We start from the raw sequence: 18813 nt of genomic DNA on the forward strand, positions 1-18813 counted from the left end.
AATGAAACAGCAAATAACACATTGAATTTTGAAGTAGAAAGACCAAAAGAGTATTTTCTTGTAAAACGTACTCCAATAATCTATCTTTTATTTACAACTTTGAAAATAGTTCCCAAGTAACAACAAAACACAAACTGTGAGGAAAACCCTCACTACTAAACAGAAGGGTATTTCTGAACGTTAGTGTAATCTTTTTTCATTTAAGACCATCACAGATATGTCAATATGCACAATATGTGTTCTTTTATCGATTTTGTGGCAGCTCTTTGCTTTTACGGCAGGTTTAAGTGTTTCTGAGAGGAGCGAGGAGCAGTAACTGCGTTAAGGGCACTCATGGGGATATTATGAGACTGAAGGTGATTATCGGCCTCCCAGCAGCTCCTAAGGACGCGGCCAGTCGATTAAAACTCTCAGCCCTTCGCAATAAATCTCAGCCGTCCACAGAGACGATATTAATGACTGTGTGGAAACAGGTAGACACTTTCCGTTTCCAAGTTCTTTACTGGTTTCTATTGTGGATTTCTCAGATGTTGCAGCAAATGTAGTCGTTCGAGACTTTGCAGGAGTCTGAGGTAAAATGTATTTCAATTATTCCGTTTTAACAAAACAATATCACTAAAATAGTCCTTTTTTATGTTTACAGTTTGTAAAGCACTTTGAAAGTGTTTTACAAAGTAAACATGGCACAGTTGGTCATGTGATCTCAGGATTGCAGTGTGCATGAGGGGGTCGACATCATTTCAATGAATATTTATGTGTAAAACATTATTAATTTGCAAAAACGAGTGCATAGAAGCCTTCCTGATGCAACACATACACAACAAAAATCTTACCAGACCGTCTCAACAGAAATACTCCAACTTTCCCAAGATATTATTTCATTCATATGGCAAGTTTTTCAGTATGAGAGGGAAAGTAAAGATCAGTGCTGCATCCATTAAAGACCATCACGATGTTGACATTTATTCTGTGATTTATGGATGAATATTCCCCCTGGCAGTTTGTACAGCAGAGGTCTTGACCGCTAAACCAGCAAAGAACAGTACGTGAAAAATCAAGTATGATGAGTCAGAATGGCAACTTATATACATCTGTGTTACACAAAGTATTTGACCAAAATGACGTGTCCAGGGTCGAGAGGTGAAGAGCTCTTAATTGTGCATTCAAGCACTTTGATGTGTTCAACTCTTCAGTTTGAATGTCAGTGAAAGTGGATCAAATCTTGACATCATGTAAAGAAATGCTTAATAAAAAGGCACAAAATCAAAAACCTACAAAAAAAAGCATACATAACATCTGAGTATGTGTGCACAATTCACTCTCATTAATGTTATGTTAGAAAATTATAGGCTATATGTAATTGTCAAATACTAATACAGCATTTTCTATTCAATGTTGGTGTTGTTAACTAATATATATATATATATATATATATATATATATATATATATATATATGAATGGCATAAAATCTTTCTGCACCTATCTTTATAAAGATGCAATGCTTCAGTTTACTTTTGTTTAAAGGCACATTTGGAAGTCTTTTAACAAATCAACTGAAAAAACACAAAATGACTACAATCTCGATTTTCCAAACATCTACGTAATTTATATCAAAATAGCTAACTGAGAGAGCAGATTACACATGCAATTACAGCATTTCCATAAAAACCACCATTAGATGGTCTGTGCTAAGCCAATTTTGGCCTTAAATGGCTCTTTTTACACAAAGACTCAAAGTAAACATTTAAACTGTGGGATATGTTTTAGGGTCTGGATGCTGTGCAATTTGAAGAGGATGAGTCACTGAATTGTGTGAGAGTGTGAGAGAGAGAAATTTACCATTACCACTGAAGCTAGTGTCTTCTCATTTAATGAGGCCGACCCATCTAATAGACCGTAAAACCTCACCGTGCCCATTACAAGAAGGAAGCTCATCGCTCTGCGCACATTTAAACACTTGCTTTCTTGTTTTCTGTCATGTCGCTGTCATTATGGAGCACAATTTATTAAATCGCAGACTAGGGCAAATCTCACAAAGCTGGTCAAGAACATGCGAGTCAAATTTTACCCCAAAATCAAAAGAATGGAATAAGAAATTATATTTTGCTTATATATATATATATATATATATTTTTTTTAATTATATTTATCTCTACTTTAAAATATAATAAACATTGAAAAATATCACTATATATTATTAGAATATTTTACATCTGAATAGGGCTGGGCAATATGGGCAAAAAATCATTATCTCAGTATTTTCTGGCCGATTTGCGATATCCATCTCAGTATTTTACATTTTGTATTATTTGGATTAAAAAAGATCTGTTTTTAATAAAAAAAAACATGTTTATTTTTGTTTACCTGTGATTTTGTGGTTAAATTATTTGTGATTAGGTTTGTAAAAGGGTGGTAAATTTCTAGTAAATTACCAAAAACTTTCAAAACAAATTCTGAAAGTTTCCAAAAAAATCATGGAAAGTTTCCAAAATTTACTGAAAAAGATCCGCCTCATTGCAGAACTATTTGTGATGTTGCGACAGTACTTTCATGACAATTTTGTACATCTTCCTGGATTCCTCATTCCTTATAACCATAATGTGAAAAATGTGTAAAATGTGCGTAAAATGTGATTTAAAAAAAGTTAATGTATTCAAATGTGTTAATAAATAAATAAATAGCACTCCCAGTCATATTACAATTTAGCCTTAATTTTCTTTGCACAAGGATTTTTTTATTTTATTTTGAGATTAAATAATTTGTGACATATCCCTCCATTCCTCATTATCATAATGCAAAACTAATAATCCAAAGAACTCAAAAAATAAAACACCCGGGCATATTACAGTTTTCTTTGTGCAAATAATATATATATTTTTTTTATTTTAATGGTGAAATGTGACCTTACCAAGCTTTTGAGGGATCATAAATAACATTTGCAGCCCTGTACTTTTACTTCTGTAATGCAATGTATTTTAGAGTAAATCAATATTTAATGAGATAAAAAGTAGGACAGGACGTTTATCCATCAAGAATTGACTGGAACGTGAACATTCTGGAGGGAGGGGTTAAAATTAGATCTTGATGATGTCACTGAAAAAAAGTTGTTTCAGAGTTATTAAAGTTTAAAAAAATCTTAATCTTAAGAATAACCGTCTCAGGTTACAAATGTAACCTTTGTTCCCTGAGAACAGGGAACGAGACAATACGTCATCGCCGTTATGGGGAACGCCTCAGCTGTAACAGGTGTCTGAAATCAAATATCAACTCACAGCAATCATGCTGACCGGCGACAGCCGTGAATCATCAGCTTGAATGATGAGCGTGCGACTTGGATATATAAAAAGGGCGCCTTGAAACCATGACAATATCCTTTCGTCTGAAGGGACTGTTTGGCAGGCAGACCCCGAGGCATGGCTGGGAGACGTATTGTCTCGTTCCCTGTTCTCAGGGAACAAAGATTACATTTGTAACCTGAGACGTTCCCTTTCGAAGGGAACTTCGACAATACGTCATCGACCTTATGGGGAACGAAATACCCACGCCGCCATGCTAAAAGAAGTGCATGCCCAATGGCAGTGACAACTGTCAGAACCAGCAATTCAATGAACGCTAGAACCACTCACCCTCAGGTCACACTGGGCTGTCAGTGACAGCACTCCCTACGGTCATAGCCCAAGCTATATGATACCACAGAAAACCTCCATAAACATAGTTTAGTGAAAGGTCTACCTGGGCCTGCTCAAGGGCCTAGGACCACAACTTCAACTTCTTAGAAGGGGTCCCTTCTAGGGAATGTGGCTAGGGAACCCGAGGAAACCCCAGCCAGTCACTATTCAGGGGAACATGCCACCTGAAATGCCACCAGGCAGACTTGACCTGGTGTCACTACATAAGACACTACAGTCTGGCCACTTCCTGTCTGTCCGAAGACAGAGCCTCTGGACACTTGCCTTTAGGAAGGCATCCAACCCGAGGAACTGAGGAGCAGGCAGTGAACCACTCAGCCCGGATCTCAGAGATGGGATATCCTGGAGAGTATGACTCAGCATAGTGCTTTACAACCCTTGCCAGCGAGGGGAGTTTCTCTACTCGATCCACGGATCTACCCAGTGTTTGTGTTTCAAAACACTGAGGAGGCCTGTGAGGGCCTAAGGACTGATCTAACTGGGAGGCTTCATGAGAGGCCTACGACCGACTGACCAGACTCAGGAGACCACATACTCATATTGACCCTCAGTGAGGGGAGCATAAGATCTACCTGGTAGGCAACCAGGCTGTAGCAGGATAAAGAGGGTCAAGGAGGGAACCCGTAGCAGAGAATAAAAACTTTAGTGGAGCCAGGGCGCAAGCTCACTTTCGGTAGCTGCCTGATAAGGACTGCTAAACTGAAAGTAAGCGGCCACTAGCTTACAAAACCAAGCACCACTGTGAAACTACTCTCAGGGAGACCTGGAGAGGCCTACTACCTGACAACCACAGTATGCGGGAGCTCACCTTCAGAGAGGCCTAGTGAAGCCTACAACTGATAACCACAGTATGTGGGAGTTCACCTACAGAGAGGCCTAGAGAGGCCTACTACCTGTTACCAGATAACCACCTTAAGTGGAAACTCAAAGTATGAAAACCATGACATGAAGGAGCTTACTTTCAGGGAGGCCTGGAGAGGCCTACTACCTGACAACCACAAAACGTGGGAGCTCGCTTTCAGAGAGGCCTGGAGGGGCCTACTACCTGAAAAACCATGCTATTTAGTGAAAGCGCACAGTATGTGGGAGCTAAACCTCCAGGGAGGCCTGGTGAGGCCTACTAGCTGACAACCACAGTATGTGGGAGCTCAACTTCAGGGAGGCCTAGTGAGGCCTACTACCTGATAAACACAGTGCATGGGAGTTTACTTACAGAGAGGCCTAGAGAGGCCTACTACCTGTTACCAGAAAACCACCTTTAGTGGAAACTGAAAGTATGAAAACCATGACATGAAGGAGCTTACTTTCAGGGAGGCCTGGAGAGGCCTACTACCTGAAAACCATAGCTGATAATGAGCCAGACTGGCAGTCCAGTTGACTGTCTTTGGGGCTTTGCCTTCAGGGAGGCCTTATGAGGCCTACTACCTGATAGTTCAAAAAAGCGGGAATTCAACTTCAGGGAGGCCTGTGGGGCCTGCCACCTAGTAACCACAGTATGTGGGATTTAACCCTCAGGGAGGCCTAGTAAAGCCTACTACCTGACCACCACAAAATGTGGTAGCCCACCTTCAGGGAGGCCTGAAGAGGCCTACTACCTGAAACGGTCTAATCAGCTGGATGTGACTGCTGCTGGGGACTCGCCTAACAGGGAGGCCTGGTCAAGCCTACTAGCTGATAGCGAGTCTATTCTGCTACTTTAACGGAGCCACAACCCGAGCCATCATGGTGTGAGGTAGATAAATACAGAGCTGAGAATGGACTACTCAAAACTACCCTGAGTTAGCGGGGGATTAACAACCATATGCCCCGCAATGTTAGACAGGGAGCGGGCCTGCAATTGGCTCCAAAGGGTGACAGGGATTTGTCCTGCGGGGAGCGGGGGGCTAAATTGCAAGCCAACCCACTTCAACCCATCAGTCGAGCGATTAGCTCAACGGGCTGAGTGGAGCCAGCTCTAGAGGCCCAAACATCTCTGTTTGGCAGGGTCTAACCCTGCCAGACTGATCCTACCTCAGCTACCACCCTGCATTACTCTATCACCCCTGAATGCAGAGAAAGGGGCGGGCCTTGACCAACAACTCCCATTTAAGGGAGGAGGCTGAAATCTAGGGGAGGAAGCCTAACACATAATTAATGCGGCAGCTATACTTAGCAAAACGCCTCCAATATCCCTAGCATAGCCTAGGCCAGCTACAGAGTCGGCCTGGGAGAGGGCCGACCTACAAGCATAGATCTACCTGAGGGCTCGGAGGAGCCCCAGCCTACTTGATTGAGAGGCTGTGAAACACTCAACCTACTGAAACCTTACAGAGCTCAGGGGAGCAAGTACTCAGGATACCAATGTCACAAACCGATAGGCAGGACATCTATCTGAAGATCTATCTGAAGCGCCAGCGTCAGTCTAAACCTAAAGCAAAAAAGCTCTACTTTTTTATTTTTATTTTTTTAGGAAGACCAACTACTCTACCCCTGGGTGGCTAATAGCCCTGAGGCTAAACAGAAATGAGCGGTGGCCCACCACGCATATAAAATGTTATGACAGGAAGGCCATCACATACTCAGCACAAATCTTCTTTGAGCTTGTCCTTAATTCGTTCTAGCCACCAACTGGGGGAGGCTTCAGGGCCCTAAAATTCAATACTTTAATTACTCCTCTAAGAATGACCCCCTAGGTCTATACAGGGAACAAGGTCTGTAGAGAAATACAAATCAGTGTTAGTTATTCACACAGAATTTTTTAAAAACCAATAAGTTCACCTGCGGCGTGCGGAGTGAAAACTCACCAGAGAGTTCTCAATGAACCTGTGGTCAACCACTTTTACATGCCTAAAAGAGGCGCTCACATCAACCAGTTGCTACGGCGGGCCATCAGAACATAGTTCTCATCATAAGGCCCATCCCCAAGGCTGGTGTAACGTAAACGCCTGGGGAGTCAAGAAGAGGGAGAGGGCTGGTAGAAAAGGCCCTCCAGGGAGATCACTCCTCCATGGAGGGGGCGCACGAGAGGCCTCTGGTCCTGTCTACGGTCCTCAGACCAAGACAGACCAGGTCCTCCTGCCTGCCTGGGCTTGGGCCCGGATCTCAGTGGTATACAGGTCTTAAATGCGGCTGAGCGCGCCTTTGCCTCCCTAAACTTTCCAACCACCGCCTCAACGGGGGTGCCAAAAAGTTTAGCAGGCGAAACTGGTGAATCAAGGAGAAGGGATTTTTCTTTCTCCTTTCTTTCTTTCTTTTCTGCCGTTTCTTCCATGCCCCCTGGTCGAGATCCTGCAGCAGGTCAGCTTGGTAGGCTTGGAGCACTGCCATGGTATGAAGGGCAGCACCAGCCTGGCCTGCTGCCGTGTACGCTCTTCCATTCAAGCGAGCCGTGGCTTTAAGGGGCTTGGATGGCAGAGCCGGAGCTTTTAGTGTCGACACACGCCCAGATACGAGATAGTTTGCAAACGTCTCGTCAATGGGTGGCATCGACACATAACCATACTCCCCGATCCCCTCAACATCAGCGAAATTACCCCGCTGATGTCGATGAATACGGGCAGAGTACGGTTTCTTCCATGCCCTCTCGATCTCTGAATGGAGATCAGGAAGGAATGGAAGGCTCTGCTGAGCTGGTGGTCTATGTTCAGGGAGAAACCAATCGTCCAAACGACCACGAACAATCTCTCCCTGAGCGCGCCGGCATGGCAACTGAAGTTTGTCAGTGGCGCGCTCCATAACTTCCACCAATTCTGCGTACACGGGGCAGGATGGCTGAAGAGGTTGAGGATCTAAATCATCCTCCTCAGCCATCTCTTGCCCAGCCTGAAGAGCTCTCGCTGCAGTATCAGTAGGAGAATCGTCTCCGTCATCCACCTGCAGCTCACTCTCGTCAGCCGATGACGCGTCCGAGAGGTTATCGCCCCTCTCGAGACTGTCAGCGAGCTCCATCTGGGAGCCCCATGAAGCGCGTCGCCAATCTGCCTCAGCACGAGCGGGACCCGATCCACGAGGACCAGATGCTGAACTCTCTTCCCTCGAGAAGAGAGCCCGACGAGAGCGGAGCTCACAATTTGCACTCACAATTTGCACAGGACGCTCCCTCAAGAGCATCCTGTGCGTGCTCTTCACCCAAACAGTACACACACATCTCGTGAGTGTCACCCAGCGACAAATATCTTGGGCACGGGTCAACACATTTCACAAAATTTTTAGGACTTGCCTTAGATGTGCGTTTCATTTTCGCTGTAAGCAGACATTTAAATCAGACAAAACAGTCCCTGAAGATGAAAAGGATATTGTCATGGTTTCAAGGTGCCCTTTTTATATATCCAGGTCGCACGCTCATCATTCAAGCTGATGATTCAAGGCTGTCGCCGGTCAGCATGATTGCTGTGAGTTGATATTTGATTTCAGACACCTGTCACGCCTAAGGCGTTCCCCATAACGTCGATGACTTATTGTCGAAGTTCCCTTCGAAAGGGAACTACACCCATCATGTGCAATAACACCAAATCCATTTTATTTTAAAAAATAACGTTAAACATTTATAAAACATCCTTCATCTGTCAATCATAAGAATGTTTGTATGAGGATACAAAATGAGTTCGCAATTCAAAACACCCAAAAACCTGCAAGCCCTCAGAACCTGGTCCAGAAGTGTGAGGCGGTGATGAGGATGGAGTTCGTGGGGAGAGATTGTAGTAATTGAATGTTATCATGTGGGAGAAGTCCGTTCACCCTACTGAGAGAAGCCCATTAGTAGCCAGCCAATTTAATCGCCATGTATGAAATTATTAAAAACCTCAGTGAATCGCTCTCTTCCGCCCTGTTAAGGGTGATTCTGCCATCACGAGTGGACCGTGGGGAAGCACTGCGGGCCATGTGTGCATACAAAAAATACAGACACACAAGCGTGCCATCCACCTTTGCCAAAGTTGCCATAGCAACCCATGTCGCACATTAGCGAGAGATGGTGATGTCACCAAACACTGGCGATCTGTGTTAGTCATCAGTGTGCATGCTTTTCAGGCATCTGCTCCAGACACATCTATGCAAAACGCACTTGTGTTGCCTGAAGATAAATATGAATCTGTATTCAATTCAATCAATCATCTTTATGGATGCATCCATCTTCTTCATTCTGCTCAATGTGCCAATACTCCTCATCGTATCCGACCATTTCCCCGTGAAAGAAATAATAATAATAATAATAATTTGGCAAATGTTCAGAATAGTCTACTAAAATGCTCTTCTTATTAATCTTGCTGTATGCAGTATGCAGATTTTCTGAATGTCTATTAGACCCGGTTGACCTGCAATACTACATGTACACTAAAACTGTGATACAATGCTGTGGATGTTAGAGTGATAGTATTTCATGAGAAAAAAAAAGTAGGACAGGACCTGATTTTTGATGATCAAAAATTGATTGGATTGTGAAAAGTACCAAAAGATGTTTCAAAGTTGTTTCAGGGGTGGCATTAACTATTGCATTTTGGGGAAATTAATTAATTAACTTAAGAAAATAACTTGCAATCATTATGTGCAGTAATATGAGGGGCCGTACAAGACTTAATTCTTAATTCATTCTGGCACTCTCACACACTAAAATTCTCCTTTCACATACATATATTCTAGCTTTCACACACTTACATTCTTCTTACACATGGCATGGATACATTTCTACCCTTACACACACATACATTCTCCTTTCATATGCATATATCTTTGCTTTCACACACAGATACATTCTCCTTACAAATACATATATTTTTGCTTTCACACTCATACATTCTCCTTTCACATACATATATAGAATGTATGTAAGAGAAGAATGTATGTATGTGCGAGAGAGAGTATGTATGTATGTGCGAGAGAGAGTATAGTTGAAACGGAAGGAGTATAGTGGAAACAGAAGGAGTATAGTGGAAACAGAAGGAGTATAGTGGAAACTGAAGGCATATAGTGGAAACGGAAGGCGTATAGTGGAAACGGAAGGCGTATAGTGGAAACGGAAGGCGTATAGTGGAAACAGAAGGCGTATAGTGGAAACAGAAGGCGTATAGTGGAAACAGAAGGCGTATAGTGGAAATGGAAGGCGTATAGTGGAAACGGAAGGCGGCAAGGCATATAGTGGAAACGGAAGGCAAGGCGTATAGTGGAAAACGGAAGGCAAGGCGTATAGTGGAAACGGAAGGCAAGACGTATAGTGGCAACGCAAGGCGTATAGTGGAGGCATATAGTGGAAACGGAAGGCGTTTAGTTGAAACGGAAGGCGTATCGTGGAAACGGAAGGAGTATAGTGGAAACAGAAGGCGTTTAGTTGAAACGGAAGGAGTATAGTGGAAACGGAAGGAGTGTAGTGGAAACGGAAGGCGTATAGTGGAAACGGAAGGCGTATAGTGGAAACGGAAGGCGTATAGTGGAAACAGAAGGCGTATAGAGGAAACGGAAGGCGTTTATTTGAAAAAGAAGGCGTTTATTTGAAACGGAAGGCGTATGGTGGAAACGGAAAGCATATGGTGGAAACGGAAGGCGTATAAACGGAAGGAGTATAGTGGAAACGGAAGGCATTTAGCTGAAACGGAAGGCGTATGGTGAAAACCGAAGGCGTATGGTGGAAACGGAAGGCGTATGGTGGAAACGGAAGGCGTATGATGGAAACGGAAGGCGTATGATGGAAACGGAAGGCGTATGGTGGAAACGGAAGGCGTATGGTGGAAACGGAAGGCGTATAATGGAAACGGAAGTCGTATAATGGAAACAGAAGGCGTATGGTGGAAACAGAAGGGGTATGGTGGAAACAGAAGGCGTTTATTTGAAACGGAAGGCGTATGGTGGAAACGGAAGGCGTATGGTGGAAACGGAAGGCGTATAATGGAAACGGAAGTCGTATAATGGAAACAGAAGGCGTATGGTGGAAACAGAAGGGGTATGGTGGAAACAGAAGGCGTTTATTTGAAACGGAAGGCGTATGGTGGAAACGGAAGGCGTATGGTGGAAACGGAAGGCGTATGGTGGAAACGGAAGGCGTATGGTGGAAACGGAAGGCGTATAATGGAAACAGAAGGGGTATGGTGGAAACAGAAGGGGTATGGTGGAAACAGAAGGGGTATGGTGGAAACAGAAGGCGTTTATTTGAAACGGAAGGCATATGGTGGAAACGGAAGGCATATGGTGGAAACGGAAGGCGTATAAATGGAAGGAGTATAGTGGAAACGGAAGGCGTTTAGCTGAAACGGAAGGCGTATGGTGGAAACGGAAGGTGTATGGTGGAAACGGAAGGCGTTTAGCTGAAACGGAAGGCGTATAGTGGAAGCGGAAGGCGTATAGTGGAAGCGGAAGGCGTATAGTGGAAGCGTAAGGTGTATGGTGGAAGCGTAAGGTGTATGGTGGAAACGGAAGGAGTATTGTGGAAACGGAAGGCGTATGGTGGAAACGGAAGGCGTTTATTTGAAACGGAAGGCGTATAGTGGAAGCGGAAGGTGTATGGTGGAAACGGAAGGCATATGGTGGAAACTAGGGCTGGGATAAACGATTATTTTTTAAACGATTAATCTAGCGATTATTTTTTCCGATGCATCGATTAATCTAACGATTAATTTTCCGGACCGATTCGATTTCGATTATCTCCCCATTAATTGACTACTAACAATTTATACATGTTGATTTACATATCAGAATGAAAAAAACATGAATTCCTTAACATTGCAATATATGTTTATTGCTCTTAAAATTACAAAATAAAAGACTGACTAAGAATGCATTACTTTGCACTTGTATAGAGATAGCATTCAATAAAACCTTGAAGCCTTGAAAACACATAGCTTACTGAAACAAGCTTACTGAACACATAGAGCCTAGCTTACTGAAAAAAAGTTCTTCTTTCAGATGAAAATAACAACAACTTGATGTCTAGCATTCAATAAAAAAAGTTCACCCAAAATACTTATTTAGAGCAATTGAAAGAATACAGTAACCAATGTAAACTTTAGGGCTTTAAGCTAATACAGAGAGTGCTTTTCCAAAAAATAAAAAATAAAAATTAACAGTGGGAGCCAGCATTCTGTCATTGTAGAAAAAAAAAAATCTCAGAATGCTCCACGTGAAACTTTGGCATTCCGCCCTTTTTCCTATTGTGTCTAATGATTTTGGTTAATATGCACGAGGGAGAGAGAGAGAGAGCGAGAGAGCGAGAGAGAGAGAGCGAGAGAGCGAGAGAGAGCAAGACAGCGATCGTGTAGTTTGAAGACTGTGAGTGTGCGAGCGCGCGTGAAACTTGGGTGTTTCGCCCTTTTTCTATCGTGTTTAATGATTTTGATTAATATGCACGAGGGAGAGAGAGAGCAAGAAGCGCTCGTGTTGTTTGAAGACTGTGAGTGCGCGCGCACAACCGGGGCTCTCTCTCGTACGCGCCCTGTCGGGCCCAGCACAGTCATTCTATTCTACATCACTCACCGATCAAATAAGGCTTTGACAGCCGCCAAAAAAAAGATCAATGCAGAAAAACCCTGGATTGGTTATATAACGTTGGACAGAATGTTGATCCGGCCATCGCGTATATTCAGCGCACATAAGGTAAACGTTTTGCAAACGTTTTTTAGTGAAATAAAAACAGGTCGACGAATCGATGCGCATATTTTGCGTCAGCATATTTTTTGCGTCGACCTCGACGCGTTGTCCCAGCCCTAGTGGAAACGGAAGGCATATAGTGGAAACGGAAGGAGTATGGTGGAAACGGAAGGCATATAAACGGAAGGAGTATAGTGGAAACGGAAGGCGTTTAGCTGAAACGGAAGGCGTATGGTGGAAACGGAAGGAGTATAGTGGAAACGGAAGGCGTTTAACTGAAACGGAAGGCAGGTTAGGTGCGATCAGGCTCACCAGGACAGGTCTTGATCAGCATGGCTGAGGTAGATGAGATTTCTTTATTTTAGCCATGGTTTTGTTTGTTAAAAGGCAGGTTTCAAGTCAGAATTTTTCAAAAACCAAGATTGTACTAACTACAACATTTATTGTCAAAACCATGTTTAATGTATTTCGGTGTTTCATGAATTATTTTATGTTTCACAATTGTTTTACTAAAAAACGTCTATAATACATTGTTCATTGCCATTGTGACAACCTATCGGGGCATGTTGTCACAAAATCGGTTTTCAATTAACTGAATCTAATTTTCTGGTCAATAATGGGTTAAAGAAAAAATAATAATTAATTGGAAATTAACTGGAGTAAAATAAAATGAAATAAAATGTTATGTTAGCGTGAGAAACTGCCCTGCTCTCCACTATTGTGCAGTACTGGGTAAGTGGTAAACTAGTACTCCATTCCTAACACAGCCACTGACTGCTCACAAAAGAGCACAGAATAGAGTCTAATAACCCTCCAAGCTACTCAGCACCCACCATAACACCTGACTATTTGACCACAAAATGAGCAGCAATTAGATTCCAGTATCTCCAACTCAGAGGCACAAAATCCTGCTTAAATTATCTGAGAGCCACAGATGCTAAATATAATACACTAGCATTCACTTTAGAACGAGAGGAACTTTCAAAGCAATAGCTTCCTGTTCCTGAGAAAGTGTTCTCACAGCAATAACAGTAAAATATTTGTTCTTCTCAAGCCACCGATTCATAATTTTGCTAAACAAAACTGCGGTTTTGTTCTATGAAATAGTCAGCAAAAAAAAGGCATAAATTAGTTACTTAAAATTTTATGTTGGTTGCATTTATGGTTATTTTATTATGTCCATACATTTTTTCATTATTTATTTATATTTAACTTAATTTTTAATTAATTAAACTGGAGCCATACTACTGTTCAAAACTTCTCTTAAGCATATCAAGGCTGTTTATATTTAATAAAAATAAAAAAATACAGTAAGATCTGTAATTTTGCAAAATATTACTACAATTTAAAATAAATGTTTTCTATTTAAATATAGTCACATTTATTTCTGTGATCCGCAGCTGTATTTTCAGCATCATTACTCCAGTCTTCAGAAATCAGTCTAATATACTGATTTGCTGCTCAAGAAACATTTCTGATTATTATCAAGGTTTAAAATAATATAAAATGTTGAACTTTTTGTGGAAAGCTTTATTTTTCAGGATTCTTTGATGAATAGGAAGTTCAAAAGAACAGCATTTCTACAAAGTAGAACGAAGAGCATCCAACTCTGGATATGTTTCAGAATCAATCAAAATCACACGATTCTATGTTAAACGGCACACAGCTAGCCTGATAATGTGGTTTATCAAATTTGCTTGACAATGTATCGTGCATGTAAACAGAAAGACAGAGCAGAGCAGGTGCAGAGCAACAGTCGACGGGAGAAAATCTCTGATAGCGTTTGGAATTGAAGGAAAATTGAGTGTAGCGGCCCCATCACTCTGACGACAAAACAACAGCCTCCGATACGCTGGGTTACACCCCAAACAGAGCTCAATAAAACCTGCCCAACAAACCCAACTACACAACACGAAAAGCAGATTTAAAGAGACAGCGCACCTAAAATATATATACAAAAATATTAAGCTGAATATTATATTAAAACACAAACACAGTCTGAGCATGTCTTTGCTCTCAAATGCTCTTGATAAGCATCTTCCATAAACCTGTATTAGATCAGCGCAGGGAAGAGGAAATGGGCAACTTGTAATGGATCTGCGTCATTGAAGCAAATCACACGATTCCAGCTCCAGTCTGTACACAACAGCAGCAGATATGAAATTATGCTCTTTATACAATTAGAAGCTGCAGTTAAAATAAAACACATTAAGGAACTCCCTAGCAACAAGAAACCAGAGGCTCTTCGGCTTTACTTCACCTCCTCCCTTCTACGCCTGCTCCGGCGTGAACACATGTGTGAGCCAGACACTTACCATGAGGGATTACAACACACACACGTGTGTTTGTGTCGGTTGCTAATCACATAATGAATATGGCACTGCCCCAGACTCTTCTGCTTTACACTAGAAATAAGACAGAGCTGGCATCAGAAGCCAACAGTTACTGGCCAGTCGTCTTCTGACTCTTGGATGATACCTGGATAGTGAGATAAGCAGGACTTAGCTTCGCCATCAGATATCAGAGGAGAGAGGCATGATGGGAGCAGTCAGATGCATTAGATGCGTCACAAATGATCCCGTGGTGCTGATCTGATTAGGCAGACAGGTGGCAGACATGCAGACTAACACAAAGGAAAGCTGTAGCTGACATGCTACTGTGTGATCTATGAGGAACTGTAGCCTGTGCATGTGCACGGATTACGCATTTCAGTGAAACAGAGATCACTTTACAGTGTCTGAGAGATATTCGGACACTTTCAAAGTTCTGAATGTCATCGTATTATAACAAACTTCTCATTATTTAGAGAAATGGTTCACCCTCAGGCCATCCGAGATGTAGATCGGTTTCTTCATGGGAACGGATTTGGAGAAATGTAGCATTGCATCACTTGTTCACCAGTGGATGCTCTGCAGTGAATGGGTGCCGTCAGAACGAGAGTCCAAACATCACAAAACAATCATCACAAGTAATCCACACCATTTCAGTCCTTCAGTTAACATCCTGTGAAGCCGAAAGTTGTGAGTTTGTAAGAAACAAATCCGTTATTAAGGGGTTTTCATTTCAAACATTCTGGCCAAAATCCATAATAACGCTTCCTCCAGTGAAAAATCCCTTCTTCTATTGTATTGTCTATTGTTTAGAACTGTTTTTGCATGTAAACGGTGCTTTATTTGTGCAGATTTCTCTCCTGATTCAGATGAGATTACCTTTTTCAATGGAGGAAGCAGAATTATGTATTATGGACACACTCTTAATGATGGATTAGTTTTGTAAAAACATGCAGCGTTTCTCTTCACAAGACATTAACTGATGGACTGGAGTGGTGTGGATTATTGTGATGTTTTTATCAGCTGTTTGGACTCTCATTCTGACGGCACCCATTCACTGCAGAGCATCCACTGGTGAACAAGTGATGTGATGATACATTTCAGAAAAATGTGATTTTGAGGTGAACTGTTCCTTTAATGCTTTAACTATTATTAACTAAAGATAAATGAGCAATATATTTTTTTTATCTTTATCCATCAGCTGTTCATCCTTAGATCCATTCTTAGATCCATTTAACAATCTTAACAGAGAGCGCTTTGTTAGTTCATGTTAACTATTGTGGTTATCTAAAATGAACAAATTGAACCTCATTTGTTAAGTTTTTCTCAGAACTAACTTCACTTTTCTGAGCTAGATCAGTAATGTCTTTCAATGAACTCCATTATTTTTAGTGAATGTATAAAGTCAGGTCTTCTCAAGTTCAACCACAAACAGTCAAATCTTGTTCATCTTCCCTTTTTAGTTTATCTATTACTTTATAGTTTCAAAAGGTTTTGCTTAAAAGCAGCGTTTGTTTAAACTCCAGTAAACTTTTATATTTTGTATCCAATTGCATGAAATTCATAGATTTGAAATGTGGCTAAAATGTCTAAATGCTTGTTACTGAATTGAAAAGATCCATAAAAGAAAAGAATGAATGCGATTAAAGGCTCTGCCTTCACACCGAGGATCTGAACTATGATCTGACTGCCTGATCTTACTATCAGATAACATACAACCTCGTGTTCCCATTAATAGCAGAACAGCTATGATAAAAACACCACTGATCAAACCACCATGGTCCATAAGCAATCAGACCACATATAAAATACCAATCAATCATCATTTTAACATCAGCTCATATCTAGAAAAACAGACAGGCAACCCAACAAATCCACACAATCATCTTCCCAAAAACATGCACTAAGCATCTTCTGGTGGAGAGGTTGTAAGAAAAATCACCGCTATTGTAATATTCAGGGATGGCAGATGGGCCGAAACAGCAGCAAAGTGTTGCATCACTTTCTCCTTGCAGTGATTTGGTGGTCCCTCCTGCCATCAGACACATGCTCAATTCACATTTACAATACATGCATGGTCATGTTTATGTGATATTATACAGAAGCATTTTAAAAATATAAGTTAGTCATATTAAACACAAATAAATACTTTTACTCTTAAATAATACATAAATACATATGATTTAATATTTTATTTTATTATTTAATAGTACATTTGCAAAAAAAAAAAAAAAATAATAATAATAATAATAATAATAATATATATATATATATACACACACACACAGTACAGACCAAAAGTTTGGAAACATTACTATTTTTAATGTATTTGAAAGAAGTTTCTTCTGCTCATCAAGCCTGCATTTATTTGATCAAAAATACAGGAAAAAACAGTAATATTGTGAAATATTATCACAACTTAAAAAAATAGTTTGCTATTTGAATATACTTTAAAAAAAATAATTTATTCCTGTGATGCAAAGCTGAATTTTCAGCACCATTACTCCAGGCTTCAGTGTCACATGTAACATCGAGTCTATCACATGATCATTTAGAAATCATTCTAATATTCTGATTTATTATGAGTGTTGGAAACAGTTCTGCTGTCTAATATATTTGATCAATAAAAGGTTAAAAAGAACTGCATTTATTCAACAAAAAAAAAAGTATCCTAAAAAGTATCACATGTTCTGAAGAAATATTAAGCAGCAGAACTGTTTCCAACTTTGATAATGAATCGTCATATTAGAATGATTTCTAAAGGATCATGTGATAATGATCCTAAAAATTCAGCTTTGCATCACAGAAATAAATGATAATTTAAAGTATAATAAATTTAAAAACAATTATTTTAAATAGTAATAATATATCACAATATTACAGTTTTTTCTGTATTTTTGATCAAATAAATGCAGGCTTGATGAGCAGAAGAAACTTCTTTCAAAAACATTAAAAATAGTAATGTTTCCAAACTTTTGGTCTGTACTGTATATATATATATATATATATATATATATATATATATATATATATATATATTAAAAAAAATAATAAGAATAACACCTGGATTATATATAAATTCGTCAAACTGCATAATGTCTAAACCAAAATATAGCAGTAATTTGTGAACGGATTAGATTCAGATGTTGCCATCACACACCTGTAAACCTTATGGCCACATGCTGATGAAGAGCCGAGGGTGTGAATGGTGGAGAGACCCTGCCTGCAGCTCTTCTCAGAAAAGTTCAAGCTGTCGGGCAGGTATCTAGCTCTTAGTGTTTCTGCATCAATGCATCACGTCAAGTGGCACAAGTTCCTAAGCTCGCGTTCAGACCCCGTGCTGTATCTACACACACCCGAGCTGCTGAAGGGTGCAGAGACTATTTGTTACAATCTTACTGAACACCGAAACAACTCAATGACACATGCATCTGCACATCACAATATAACCAAACACACAGTATCAGCCCACCAGTCTGCTGTCTCTGATGGAGATCACAACTCAGAACATAATACAGCTGAAAAACCTGAAAGCGCAAACCTGTCTGTCCTTTCCCGAGGGTCTTTTCTAAGCGGTACGGTCCCACGTAATTGGCATGAGGGGTAGTGCTGTTTTCTTTCCCAGACAATGACATTTTCCCCGTCTAAACACACTTCGGGCGGCGTTGCAGTTCTTGGGATACAGCAATCCTCTTATAGCTGCGCTGCGCTGGAGGACGCGCTTTACTCCAATTTAACGATGTCCTCTTTTGTTTCTCCTGCCCGTTTCGGACCGAGAGTCTGTGGTTGAGATAGGAACAGGGCTCTTTTAATGTGTCCTCTCCTTTCCTTCTCACGGGCTGAACCGGGCGGCTTAAGATCCGACTGGCATCGCGGGGACCTGCACTGCTTGTGTCCGCCGGTGCGGCTGCTCTCTGTGGAGGGGCAGGTGCGCGAATCCGCCGACGCTACTACGGCGAGGTCACGCTTATTAATATTCATGAGCTGCGCCTTCGCCATTGGATAGTCCGCAAGCGACGTCAGCAGGTTGGAATTAATATTACAAATTATTTTTTAAGATAATTAATTAAATGAGGAATTGTGTGTGTTAGATAAATCAAAGTGTAAAATGTGTTATAAATAATAATAATAATAATAATAATAGCAGTTTGACTAATGTATTTTACACCTAGTTTGCCATAATTTCAGTAGCTTACTTTTTTATTAAATGAAAACTTTATTAATAAATTATTTGAATATTTA

The 18813-nt window shown here is 40.9% G+C and overlaps 1 protein-coding gene and 1 long non-coding RNA gene across 4 annotated transcripts in view; both read right to left on the minus strand.

Annotated features, from left to right (window-relative positions):
• Nucleotides 1-18544, minus strand: part of LOC132133354 (serine/threonine-protein kinase BRSK2-like) — a 209140-nt gene extending 190596 nt beyond the window's left edge. The window contains exon 1 of one of the 3 annotated variants that reach the window (XM_059546140.1): nt 18113-18543. In XM_059546140.1, coding sequence (XP_059402123.1) covers nt 18113-18206 — 94 coding nt within the window. In that variant the 5' untranslated portion in view covers nt 18207-18543. Of the gene's footprint in view, nt 1-18112 lie in introns of all 3 variants that reach the window. The other 2 variants (XM_059546138.1, XM_059546141.1) reach the window with 2 other exon arrangements.
• On the minus strand, nt 15827-17826 carry LOC132133355 (uncharacterized). The gene is made up of 2 exons (XR_009429144.1): nt 17732-17826; nt 15827-16603 (listed from the first exon to the last, which is right to left on the minus strand). It is a non-coding gene; the product is annotated as an uncharacterized LOC132133355 (long non-coding RNA).
• Nucleotides 18545-18813: the final 269 nt, after the last annotated feature.

Source organism: Carassius carassius, chromosome 50 (genome assembly GCF_963082965.1).
Source record: "Carassius carassius chromosome 50, fCarCar2.1, whole genome shotgun sequence".
Classification (NCBI taxonomy): Eukaryota; Metazoa; Chordata; class Actinopteri; order Cypriniformes; family Cyprinidae; genus Carassius; species Carassius carassius.